We start from the raw sequence: 14,093 nt of genomic DNA, 5'->3' as shown, positions 1-14,093 counted from the left end.
CTTTGGGAGTGTGGAGGTGTGCTGAATGACAGTTTTAAGGATCTGAGATCTCAGGCATTAATTCATAAGGATTTTACCCTGCTATGTTTTTTTTTTTTCTTTTCCCTGTAGATTCAGCTGCAATTGCTCCACACCCAAAGTACAGTATCTTTTTCGGGAGGGTCTATGAAAAGTGACTAAGTGACTGGTTTTCTTCCTGGTCACAGAACCAGGTCCAAAGTGGGACTTTTATGAAGCATCCTAAATTCATTTGACTTCTAAAATGAAGCGAATAATTTACACCAGGAATTCAGGTAGCTAAGTCAGTGTGAAAGACTTTTACTTACTAGCCTCATATGTGACTCCACTTGATTCTGCACTCCAGTTACTCCAGAATCCCCTGCCCTCTATGTTCATACAACGAATTGAAAACACATAGTCTGTAAAAGGTTTAAGATACTGAACAGTAAATGAATCCCGGGTTGAAGCTGTGTCTTCAGGAGGAATCTAAAAAGAAACAGTTATTTTAATAAGGATTTTAAAATTGTATAATACTACACAATTCAAGAGTACTGCAACAAGATGAATACAAAATGAGTCCCCTTAAAAATTATGGAGAATTAGGCTCCTTTAAGGCTACACAATGTAACACTACAAAGTAAGTATAAGGATTACTCTTTCTTGTTTACAGATGACAGCGCTGAGGTTAAGAGCTTGCTCAAGGTAATGCACCCACTGGATATCAGAGTCAGGACTAAAGCCCAGGGCTTTTTCTAAGTAAAAAATCAGAGTAACCTTCAGCATTTTAAAGTAAATCGAGTGATTTTAAAAACCCTCATTCTTTTACTTTGCTGTCCAATTAAAAAAAAAAGACACTCCAGTAGCAAAGTTTCAGAGTACACAGAGGAGAATAAAGACTATGACAGAGGTTTTGTCATTCTTCATTCATTTCTATTGCTCTGCACAGAACAAGCAGTCATCTTTCTGTTGCCTAATAAAGATTATCTATGAAATTTCAAAAAATACCAGAAGACTGTAAAGTTCTAGCTTGCAGGAAACCCTGAGGTCATCTCACCTAGGCCCATTGTTTTCACAGATACAGAAACTAAGGTTTAGATTAAATGACTTGTCTAAGGTAGCAAATGGTGGAGCCGAGAATTCAATTCTGGTGCTGGAAGCTCTGCACTCGTCACCACGGCACACAGCCTCTTAATCAACAGGTCAACGTTCTCTGAACATCAGGAAGCACTAATCCAATAAAATGTCACGACTTCTACACATTCTAGTGCATGAATAATGACAAAGTCATGGGTTTCAGTACTCCTTGGATCAGTTCATTACATACGGTATAAAAAAACAAAAACAAAACACAAACTACCAAATCCTGTGTTTCACAACCAGGCCACACAGTCTGCTGACCAAGGCAGCAATCTCACAGATGCACACTGTCTTCCACCTGTGGTGGGAGGGAGATAGCACTGTACCCGGAAGCTCGTGGGTGGCTGACAGCTGGCCTGTCACATTATTTTTGGCCACAAAAGGTAAACCAATGTCCTACATAGGATTCCCTTTATCCCCCTCATGGCTCTCCATCAATCCCTTCCACTACACTTGGATGCACTGTTTGCCTTTGTTCTTCTATCATTCCAGCTTCTCTTGTATTCAAAAGGTCCCTCTCCCCACATTACTTTTACTTCAAAGTTGTTCTATGTTTTGTTTGCTTCTTTTCATGTGCCTTCTAAATTTAAGATCCTGGGGGAAAACATGGGGCATAGCTTTTAGTCTTTAGCACAATCTGTACTGCCTGAAAAAAATGTACTTTTTAGAATGATTATGAATTCTCAGAGCAATGGATCTTTAGGGTAGAATACTGCAGCAAATAACTTTCAAGTTACCTACCAGTGTCCAATTTGAAGCGTCTCTGGCACGGTAGCGAATGTTATATTTCAGTCCCTCAAAAGGTTTATCAACAGGGTTGGCCCACGAGACTTTTAAGATACTTGACATTTCCTTAGAATTGCTGACTGTTACGTTATATGGAGGAAGGAGTTGCACTGAAGAGCAAAACAAAATCCCAGCAATCACTGTTTTTTTACTTTTATAACTTAAAACAATTGCACGTTTACAGAGCTTACTTTTTCCCAATTCATCTGTTTATTCTTCCCATGTTAATAATAATGACAGTAATGATGATGATAGCTAGGATTTATGTAAGGTTCTAAAGTCTGCAAAGCACTTTGTGAATGTCATCTCATTTTATCCTCACAACCGCTGAAGAGGTAGGTACTTATGATTATCCTCATTTTACAGATGAGGCAACTGAGGAAGCAGAAGTGAAGTGACTCGCCCAAGGTCATAAGTGGTAAGTGCCTAAGGTCAGATTTTGAATCTGGGCCTTCCAGACACCAGATCCAATGTTTTATTCACGGCACTACTCAGCTGCTTCTAACTAGCTTCAAATGGCCAATGAGAAAGGCCTCCAAAGTCATATGTCCAATTGGTTTACTTGATAAATTATGATATTTCCAGAGGAAATAAAAATCAGGACACTGTTTCCTAAGATTTAAGTTTATAATTACCAATATCGATGGGATCAAAATTGATCCGATCAGAGGAAACATTCCCAAGGGCATTGGTGGCTACTACCCAGACATCCATATTGACATAAACCACAACCATATCAACTGTGCATGAGTTATTTACATTAGGTGGTGGAATGCAATCTGCCAGCTGCCGGGTTGGCCTAAACATAAAACAAAGAAACATTAATTAGAAGCAAGTTTTTAAGACACAAGAACTGAAATACAAAAATACACCTGAAAACCAAAACAATTATAACAAACTAATCACTAAAAATCACAGCTAATAAAAAATTTACCTAGAAAGCCTCTCCAAAATTAACTTGCATTCCTTGCATTTGGAAATGGGAAAATACATACATATTATTTTCATTTTCTAAATAGTAGTTTACTCCTGTAAATCTTACTATATATTCACACTTTCTTCCCATTCTTCGTTTTTATAAAAATTAAGAGGGTTTTCCTACACACTTATACTATATTTTTCCTCTACTATGTTTTGAAACACAAATCATACTAAACAAGACTCCTCTAAGCAAAATGAAAGCACATGAGGAGTAGAAAGGATTGCTGAATTCATTTTGATCATTTTCTTTCTGTCCTTGGCTAAGGGGGACAAAAGGCTAAATGAAAGGAATATCTTAGATACTTCTCAAGCATAGGATGGATGGAAGGGAGAGGGGAAAAAAAAATCAGCCTTCTCTCCCCTATGCATTCCAAGTTACCTCTTACTTTGTCTATCCCTTCTACCTCCCCTGAGCTCTGGGGATTCTCCAATATACTTTCACAGGTCTTAATAACCCCAAATCAGAAATGTGGATGCATATGAAATCTTAACTATTAATGCCACTGCCACTATCCATCTATAATCAGAGATTTTTAACCTGGGATCTGTGACTTAAAACAAATTTGTGATAACTCTATTTCAATGTAATTTCAATTTGGTTTCTTTCATAATTCTATATGTGGTATCTCTGTGCATTTAAAAACATTATTCTGTGAAGAGATATAGGTTTTACTAGACTGTGAAAGGGGCCCATCATACAAAAAAAGTAAGTTAATAACCCCTGAAAGTGGTCTTGGAAATATCATTTAACTCTCTGGGTCTGTTTCCAATCTATAAAAAGAGGAAGCTGAAATAACTGTCACTAAGATCCCTCTTAAATGCTAAAATTGCATGATTTTTTTTTCAGTTGTTTTTAAAACATGTCCTCCTCCTTCTCCTTTGTACAAGGAAAACGACTTCATTTTGCATTGTTTATTTAACTGAAACAATTACTCAAGAAAATATTTGAAGACATCCAGAGTTGAATAGCTTTCCCACTGAAAAGTGTCACTGGTTCTTCAGCAATAGGGAGCGGGAATCTCAAAGGAAGATCTATATATTTTTTAATTCTTCCCTTTCAAAAATCTCTGGGTTGGACAGCTTTGCTGGTCCCTTCCATCTCTAAATCTATGAGCCATTTTATGAAACCTATTTAAAATGTCTTATTAGAAAAATTAGGAAGAAAGCAAATGAGTAAAAATAACATGAGCTGTGCTCTCGGCTAATTGGATTTTCGAAATGTATTAGAAAACAGACTCCATTGAGCACAGGATCTGAAAACATGTCCTTTCACCTTTTCTTCCTAAAATGGAACAACAACCAAAAAAAAAAAACAAAACCAGAAGCAAAAAATATTCTCAAGCATGAAATACAAAAAAGTTAAAAATTCAAGGAAAAAAGTCTATTTAAATTTTTATTCTGACATTACTGTTTCCTAACAAGAAAAAATAAAACTTCCTATCTAAGATTATTTTACAAAGCTAACATCTAAACCACTTCACAAAGCAACTTACCATTCTGACTTTAAAACATATGTTGTTTCCAAATGTGTTTCCTTTCCAGGGTCCCACTGACACTTCATGTTACTTTGACCATTCACAATGCAACGCAAATTTTTTGGTTTCTCTGGAGCCCCTACATAAAAAACAGCATTCATTAAGGCAAATGCTTCTTTCAACACTGAATTATATAGCGTCATTTTCACCTAAAGCCTAAAATAGGAAAACATATATACAACGCAAGGTTATGGCAAAAGGTACCAGCAAAGGAAGGATAAATTATTTTAAAGCTAATAATTGCTTTTCAATTTGAAAGCTCAGGCTTTCCCTGCTAGTAAGTCATCTTTCCTTTGAGCAAATTTCTAGTCTAACCATATTCCTAAATCTTTACTGACTGTAGTTTATTTCCTACTGTATTTCAACCTAACTTTCATTTCTAATTAAAGGCTGAAGAGCAGGAATAACATGGGCAAGAAGGATATGGATGAATGAAATCAACTATTAATCTCTGTATTTTATACATCAGTATCAGCTCTCTTCTCCATTTTTTACAGTTAAAATAAATTGTCAACATTTAGCAATTTAGTGCCAATGTTGACTTCTATCTCCAGTGGAGGAAAAAACCAAAGAGTAAAATAGTTAAAGGCAAAAACATCAAGAGGAAGAAGAAATAGCTGTAGGTGGGAAAATGTTAAAAGCCACTAGTCTGATCATCAAGTCCAGGGAAAGTGAGCTCAGTAATGTTTAGCTGAATGAACCTGAAGTACTTCTTCCAATGCTTATGGAAATTTATCTTTTCTGATTTTTGAAGATGCATTTTATAGCAATTAATATGGATTAGAATTTTCCTACTAAAGGTTCAGCAGCATGGATATTTTCTGTGGGAGCCTGATATCTAGACTTAGCTTCTCATAATCTGACCACCCTAATACATGCTGTTTTGGGCTTTCAGATTCAGAACGAAGTTCTTGCTGATGCCTTTTCCTCTCTCCTGTGTTTTTGGTGATTTGAGATCTTCCTCTATGTCTTTTAATTTTTCTATCTTCATTCCAAGGCTTATATAAGTAGGCTCAGTCTTAATAGTAGGCAGAGCATAGAGACAATTGAGAGACACTCTGGATGGCCTCTCCTGTCCAATAAATGGATCCTTCTTTAGCCTGATGAGAAAACATAAATTCCAGAGATTTAGTCTTCTGTATCTTGAAGTCTTTGCAATCACAGGATCATACATAAGGGGTTTTAGAAGTCATCTAATTATCTCATTTTATCTTCTAAGGAGACTGAGCCCCAGAGAGGATAAGTAACTTGCCTGATGTCACAGAGATAGGTAGTAACTGGAAGAGTTAGGATTTGAACTAAGGTCCTCTGACCTTATCTATCCTGAGGCTGTCTTCCTCCACTTGTGATATTGCTGTCCTCCTTGATACACTATTAAAAAGTAAATCTACCTGGGATCATAGTAGCATAACAGTTTGACTAATATCTTGCAGGTACTTGACAAAATAATTAAAAAGAAGCCAGTAAACGATGTGGTGTGATTTCCTGGTCCAGAAACAGCATCGTAATTGGAATTTTTAAGAAAATGTGAAGGTAAAACATGAGACCAAATTGGGGTAAAGATGTAAAGGGAAGAAACAAACTAGAATGCTCATCTGGAATGATTTGTGATGACAGAAACATGGTTGGCCTGTGCATCTGAGCAGGTGGTCTAGCATCAATCCTGCAGAGGTGTGCTAAGTATTTACATCTGTCTTCTGGGGGTGGGGTGAGGAATACATGCATGGCCTACTTAAGACTAATCTATACTAACATTTTGTCCATAACTTTTTAAAGTTTAGACAATCAAGAAAACAATTACTGAAGCCCTGACTTGTAGAATTTGCCAGTTTCTGAAAACTGAACAACTGGCTCCCCTGAACTGATCCAAGCTGGCTCCAGCAAATCACCGTGGTCATGCCACTTATTAGTTATGGATTCTTAAGCCACTTTCCCCTTGTGTCCCTATGTCTCAGTTACAAAACGAGAAGGCTGAACTATGAGATCTTTAAAGTCCCATACTTGAAGTTAGGAAATACCCGTAGTACAGCATAGCAATAATACCTCATTTTGGCAGGGAGATGACCATGGATTCTTAAAGTTTATGCCAGTAGAAGGCAGATACTGGCAGGTATTAATCAAGCTAGCAAGGCTTTTGATATGGTCCCACCTACAGGCTGCATGCCCATACTTTATAAAGATAGACTGTGACAGTGGTTCTTACAATCCAGATGAATGTATGGCCTGATACTAGGCCGGCACCTGCTGATGCCTGGAAACATCTACTAGGGACTATATTCTACCTGTATGGCTTTGAAAAACTCAAGTCATGTCTATATCATGAGGAGGATGAGGACTTTAGTAGTTAGTATTAACCAAAAAAAAAAGGAAAAAATTCAGCATCAATAAAATTCAAGTTAAATCCTAAAATATATAGACATACTTACAGCCCATTCTGATTTGGATTCCATAAATAGTCTGTTCAATCTGTCCATATAGTAAAATGTTGCATGTTAGTAGACCACCTAATGAGGATAAATTTTCCAAAGTAACACTGGCAGCTGTTCTGTTTAGTACAGTGTATTGTTCTTTAGGAACATAGGTGTCTTTTACTTTCCAGAAGATCTGATTAGCATTTAAGTGGGGATCACTCAAACACTCTTCACCTAAAACACAAACCGCTGTGAAGGTAGTATTAGGAGCTATAATTGGAGATTCTGGGACGATGTGACCACATGGTTTTAAAATTCCACCTTAAAAGGAAACAAAATATAATATATTATGAGTCAAACATGTCTTGTAGAAAATAATCATATATTTTCAGTTTTTGGAAAAACCTATCTATTTACCTGAAACAGGGCAGACTCGATGGTGATGACAAGTAACAGGCTAACTCGCTTTGACCATTAGATCCAAGATAATCCTATCATGACTATTCTTTGCTTTGTTGTCCTTAGCACCTTGTCCCGATTTTTCCTGGAGTCCTCTCAGGGAGAGAACCTTCCGTGTATTTCTTTCATAAAACAACTATTGTCCTATGCCAAACAAATGCCAATTATTCTTTCCCTCACACAGCTCCTACGTATTCAATCTCCTTTCCCTAGGTCTATACAAGATTTCTATTCAGCATCAGTGACAACCTGTAGAGGTCCAGGGTTCTGGCTGGACTGGGTGCAAAGCCAAGTACTCTCTGGGGTGAAAGCTACATTGATCTTAACCTAAACAGAAGGGCCCCTTTGTTGAGGACTAAGTTAGGGGGTGCTCTACAAGTATAGGATCTCCACTCCCCTTTCCCTTCACCAGTTTGTAATAAGCTTGCCAATTCAGAATTGAAAGAATGTTCAAAAGACCCAAGGGAGTTATGAGATCACTTGGCTGTGCTGCTCCTAAGAAAACCTCCCTACTCAAATCTTCCCTGGCTTCTTTAAGAGAAGGGGTCCCGTCAATCAATCAACAAGTAATGCCTGTGAAGTGCCAGGCACTGTGCTGGCAATTCCCATTAATAGTTGAGGACACATCATCATTAGACCTTACTTCCAACAGCCACTGCTACTCAAGGCATTCCCCACAAAGCTGGCTTTTATGTCTTGAGCTTTCTTATCATAAGCTAAGGTACATGAAAGCTGAAAACTCTGTCGTCCTTCAGGGCCTCAGTAGGAGGCACTCTGACGGAAAAAGAAATTTCCTGCTGCAGTCCTGTGGTCAGGCTCACCAGCCCTAGCTGTGCTCCTTTTAACCATTCTTGTCATCAAGAAATGTTTTAAAAAATGCTGATGAAGACAAGTATGACTGAAAAAGGTGATGGGTCAGTCACACAGAAGGATGAGACACCCACACAACCTGTGTGGTACAAGGGTAACTTCAGTTTATAAGAACAAGAGGAAGTTCTTCCTTTATGGAAGGTCTTTGAGAAGCGGGGGTTGCAAACTGCATAAGTGGATGGGAACATGGATGACATAACATATTTAACATTTCTAAGTACTCAAGTATCCTTATTCAACGAGATAACATTTGAAAAGCTTTTAGCACAGACTATGAGCTGTATAAGTGGTAGCTATTGTTATGGGGGCAGTCACATGACACAATGGATGGAACACAGGACTTGGAGTCAGGAAGACCTGAATTCAAGTCCTACCTTAGACACCTGGCTGTGTGGCCATGAACATGTCTCTGTTTGCTTCAGTTTCATCTGTAAAATGGGGATAATAATAGCACCCACTTTTCTCAAGTTAATATTTGTAAAAGCACTTAGCACAGTGCCTAGACACAGCAGGTGCTATACAAATGTTAACTGTCATTACAGTCATTTGTTTCATCCAGTTTCATGGAAGATGAGTGCCCCTGGACTCCTTCCGGCCTCATTCCTCTAAGTACATATGGATTACTTTTTGGGGAAGCAAATATCCCCAAATGGACTGAAATCCTTTTCTTTATGTACCAGCTCTATGCCAAGTCCACGAAAATGTCTTTTCCAGCGTCACTGGAGTTCATCTTTAGTTTGATTACAGTCAAAATCTTGTCCCCAACTCTATGTCTTAAAGTACCTACCCCAGTAAGGCCTGCAGTACCCAGGACACATCTAGTCTCATCACTGGTCTTGGCTCTTTGTTAGTTGTGCACATAACCCCATAGCTCTGAGACTTTCTCCTGAGAGCTCTCCACTGTTCTTCCCCCTGCTTAGGCAGCTACAGACCAGCAGATGTAGAGCTACTAGAGGCTTTTCTTTTTCTTTTTCAATTACCCTTGCCACAGTCTCCTTCAAGGTTCACTTTTCAAAGCCCAGAGTGTCAATCTCTCACTATTAGCCCCAAACTGCATGCTGTTATCATTATTACTGCTCTAGATAGTGACCAATTCGCTCACAGGTGTGTGATGTGATAACTCAAGATGAATGGTTCCAGCAGCAAATATAAGCCACAGCCTCAGAATGTTAGAGCTGAAATGCTTCTTCTCAAAATGTGGCACACTAGAAGCAGAACACACTAAAATGACAGCTGATATCAGGAGCTGAGAGAAACAAAAAACAGAACTACAAAAACACAAAGGTCTCAGACCATTTGGTATAAGGACAATAGCCATTCAGGGAATTGTTTTATACAATACAGCTGTTGTTTGTGATGACCTTAAGTCTCCCTCACTCAAAACAAAGTCAAGTGCAAGTCCTGTCATCATTTCTCTGATGGTATGGTCTTCTGATAGCATGGCAAAGAAGGACAAGCACAAGTCATCAAAAAATTTTAAACTATAATTGATGAAGGGAAGGAAGTATATATTTTATAAATATATCCACTGAAATGATCACAATTTTAAAAATTTGGAATTTAAAGGAATAGGCTTCAGTTATCTGAAAATTCATTTATGTGGAATACCTCGTTTTGAGAAAAGACTCTTCTTCCTCTTACGTCAATTTTAAATTCACTTTTTTTCCCCTTGAATCTCTTCCCCATCCTTATTAAGCTAGAGTATCTGAGACCTCATACAGCTATGAGCCCTTCTACCATTAGCGACCACCCCCTTTGGCCTAGTCAATCTATTAGCCACACATCTTAGGATATATTAACTACAGCTGTTTCTAGGGGAGGCACACTGTTATCACAATGGTACCAATCAGAAGCCCCCAAACCACAGAAAAAGCTGTGTATGTTTTCCTTTTCTAACTCCTTCCTTTCTTTTACTCCTAACCTTTCCTCCTCTCCACTCCTTCCTTTTTTTCCCTATTTTTTCAACTTTCCTTCTTTTTTCCTTTATTTAGGGTCACCACAAACTGCTGATTGCTTTTAGGTCTATGGAGATGGTTGATTCCTGCTCTGCAAGGCCAATGTGACTACTGACAGAAAAGCATTCTTTCCTCTTTCTTCAGCAACACTTTTAGCTCTTCCTACATGGAGACATAAGAATAAGGTGAGAACTCTTCTACTGATACTCAGTAAAACAATTATTAAATTTAAGATTACTTCCCAGTAATGCATGTGGACAATGATTAGTTTTCCTGATGTGAACCCACCAAGCAGATTTATTAAAATATGTAACAGACTGTCAAAGAATTTCTTTTTTATTGGTAATTGCCTACTAATGGCCATTAATAACTATTTTATTAATATCTGAACTTGGCTAAGCTCAAGCACTACCTACTACATGAAATACTTCCTGATCCCTCTCTGATAGGGTCCTTTCCTTCCTGAATTTTAAATTTATTCCTATTTACTGTAACACTCCTGGTAGCGTCAGCTTCTTGTGGGCAGAGACTATTCCGTTCATCTATGTAACCCCAGTGCCCAGGACAGTGCTTTGCATATAACAAGTACTTAATTTTGTAAATAAAGTTATATTCAAATGGCATCATAACAGCCTGAAGAACAGCCAGGACAATTAACTGTATACTGTCTTTATACTATGACTCTTACCTCCTACTGAATCAATGGTGAGGCAAATAAACAAAGTTTGCACTATCCAAGTCCATAAAGCCAACATCTTGTATAGATTCCTGTAAGAAACATGTAGATTACTATGTTAAAATTTTACTTCTATAAGCAATCACAGTCATTTTAAATACAAAATTTAAAATTCTAAAATTCCATTTTTCTGCTGATAACTATTAACTAAAAGTAAAACAAAAAACCCCCTACAAATGAAAAACATAAAGCAGAGCTTTAAGTCTTGCAGAATGTTTCTGTCCACTCCATCCCTACCAAAGTTATGGCTATTTCATATTCAGGCCACTAGGTGGCCCAAGTGGATAGAGTACTGGCCTTGGAGTCTGGAAGGCCAGAGTTCAAATGGGGCAAATGACTTAACCACCTTTGCCTCAGTTTCCTCATTTGTGAAATGAGGATAATGATGGTAGCTACCTTGCAGTGTTGTGGAGAGGATCAAATAAGAGAAAATGTACACCCCACTGATAGCAGGTATGAAGGAATATTTCATATCCCTTGAATAAAGTAAGTTCACTCTGTCCTTTTGGTGACCTCTCAAGGAACATAACATGCGCGAGTTGGCCATGTATTAATGTTTTGGGAACTAGCCACTCCCGGAACACATAGATAATACTTGGAGGATCTGGCTAGTCCTCCCAGTATATGATTAATTAACTTATATCTTGTGGCCCCCGTATGATATCTCCTTGATGGACAAAACCTGTATTCCCATGGCCATGTGCCTGACCAGCTTGGATGGCAAAAAGCCTTCTTTGTCTAGGTCCCTATAAAGTACCCCTGCCTAGTGTAAGTCCTCGGAATCTCAGCCATGGAGAGGACACTCTGTGTTCCCAATCCGGACCCTGAATGCTGTATCCGGGATTCCCCAGCTGATGAACTTCAGGTGTTGGTGCTCCCCGAATTGGTGATGTTTTCTTTCTCTTTTTCCGCTATACTGATTATTATTATACTCATTACTCTGTGCTTATTGTGTCTTATCTGTTGTATTGGATGTGATTATAGACAGTTTATAATTAAACTACCTTCATTTTTAAAGCAGTGTGGGAGTGTTATTTACAGGAACGAATCCGAACCCCCAAAAATCACAAAACAAGGTACTATGAAAAGCTGGGCGCCTACTGCTGCCGCCGCCATTGTTTCTGTACTAGACTTACAGAACGGAAATGCTGAGGCGAAGGAACATGGGGGAGATCAAGGTATATGTACATACTCGTGCACTATATAGAGTACATAAACTTAAGAAAAAACCACTAAGAAATTCGGCATGTATGGGAACTAGCCACATAAAGGTATGCATTCAACACGGAAACATCCTGCTGTCTAATTATCAAACATGAGACTCAGTTGGACTAGGTGTTATTACTAGCTCAATCTATTCAACACTATTATTTATGAATCTTAAAACAATGAAAAAATACAATCACAGAAGGTGTATTTGATTTGTGGCCAGTTTACTAACTGCCTTCTCTCTTTGTTGCCCAACCTAGGGTACAGCTCATTCTGTTCTATTGCTTTAAGGCGAGAACGGGGGAGAAGGGCTGGAAAATGTTCAACATGTCTACAAAAAAAGACAGGATGGGTTTATCAGGTTACCACACATTAAACATTATGGTCCTTGATTAGCATCTATTTATCTGTCTATCCATTTATCTAACATTAACTTAACAGCTTGTTTAATTTATGCTTATTAAGTGGACCACAAAATAAATTTAATTGTGAACTGATCTTACAAAGTAAAAAAGGAATGCAGTCAATATTTTGCTAAAGATTACACACAGATTCTACACTATCTCTGATGCAGGATTTATATCAATGAAGATTCACAGGTCTCTTATGCAAATAAAGAATGCATTCCAGAAAAACGCTCTCCACTCCCAGATAAAGAATTGATGAAGTCCGAATACAGATCGAAACATATTTCTTTACTTTATCTTTCTTGGGTTTTTTGCGCAGGAGGTCTATTTTTTCTTTTATAACATGACTAATATGGAATATGTTTTGCACGATTGCACATGTATAACCTGTATCAAATTGCTTGCCTTCTCATTGAGGGGGGTGGGATGGGAAGGAGAGAATTTGAAATTCAAATTTTGAAGGCAAATGTTGAAAACTGTTTTGACATGTAACTGGGGAAAAATAACATACAAAAAGTATTTCAGTGCTACAGAATTATTTCATTTTTTCAGTGAAAAATTGGTAAGAAATAAAATTGCATTACAATGAAGCATTTTATGTCATAAGACTGTTTCTCTATCTTGATGCACATAACTTGCTTTTGTGGGTAATAACTTTTATTTAGCAAAGAACTAATCTTATTGCCAAAAGATAATTTTCAGTCCTCTACCTTTCTTTTTTTGATACTTGTTCCCTCTAGGAATTCACTCAGTCTCTGTATTTCACCTTCAATAATCTCCACTTCCTCTTTTCTCAACCTTACAAACTGCATTTTAACCACTATTCGACTAGAAGTTATCAATGAACCCTTCATTGACAAATTCAACAAGTTTTTTTCAGTCCTCAGCCTTCCTTTCTGCAATTTCTGACACTATTGAGCACCCTGTCTTCCTGATGTAGTCGTCTCCTTGGGTTTCCTGCCTGTTTTCTCTGGATTTTCCCCTCTACTTGTCTAGCTATTCCTCTCTGTGTCTCATCCTCTGTGGGTGTACCAAGAGGCTGTGTCCTGGGCCCTCTTCTCTTCTCTATGTGACTTCATCAGCTCCCTATAGGCTCAGTGAGCCTTTTTATGTAGATGACTCAAATCTATGTATCACAATTCAGCCTCTCCTGAGCCCTGCTTCTTTATCACCAACTGCCTATTAGGCATTTCCAATTACAAATCTGGTAGTTATCTTAAACTGACCATGGTCAAAAGAGAAGCTTTCTTCCAAAATCTATCCTCCCAGGGGATATGATCATCATTCCCATATCTCAGGTTCTCAACCTTAACGTTCTCTTTGACTCCTGCCTCTCCATCACATGTTCAATCATTTGTCAAGTCTTGTTGATTTTATCTTCATAAAATCTCTTGCATCCATCCCTTTCTCTCTACTTACAGGAACACAATCTTGGTTCAAGTCCTTTATCACCTCTCCTATGGACAACCGGCTGCCTGTGTCCAATCCCTCCCTCTATAATCCAACTCTAATACGGCTACCAAAGTGGTATTACCAGAGCAAATATCTAACCATACCAATCCATGCTAAAAAAAAAAAAGTTCCAGTAGCTTCCTCTTGCCTTTAGG

The 14,093-nt window shown here is 38.1% G+C and overlaps 1 protein-coding gene across 3 annotated transcripts in view; it reads right to left on the bottom strand.

Annotated features, from left to right (window-relative positions):
- The window catches only part of IL6ST (interleukin 6 cytokine family signal transducer), a 123,763-nt gene that overhangs the window by 97,812 nt on the left and 11,858 nt on the right, over window positions 1-14,093 (bottom strand). For all 3 annotated transcript variants that reach the window (XM_072605603.1, XM_072605601.1, XM_072605602.1), the window contains exons 3-8: window positions 10,823-10,902; window positions 6,866-7,171; window positions 4,398-4,518; window positions 2,559-2,722; window positions 1,879-2,033; window positions 327-486 (exon numbers count right to left, since the gene is read on the bottom strand). In XM_072605603.1, the coding sequence (XP_072461704.1) occupies window positions 327-486; window positions 1,879-2,033; window positions 2,559-2,722; window positions 4,398-4,518; window positions 6,866-7,171; window positions 10,823-10,889 (973 nt within the window). In that variant the 5' untranslated portion in view covers window positions 10,890-10,902. The remainder of the gene's footprint in view (window positions 1-326; window positions 487-1,878; window positions 2,034-2,558; window positions 2,723-4,397; window positions 4,519-6,865; window positions 7,172-10,822; window positions 10,903-14,093) is intronic.

Source organism: Notamacropus eugenii, chromosome 4 (genome assembly GCF_028372415.1).
Source record: "Notamacropus eugenii isolate mMacEug1 chromosome 4, mMacEug1.pri_v2, whole genome shotgun sequence".
NCBI classification, from domain to species: domain Eukaryota; kingdom Metazoa; phylum Chordata; class Mammalia; order Diprotodontia; family Macropodidae; genus Notamacropus; species Notamacropus eugenii.
Note: the sequence above shows the minus strand (reverse complement) of the source record. Positions and strands in the feature narration are given on the sequence as shown.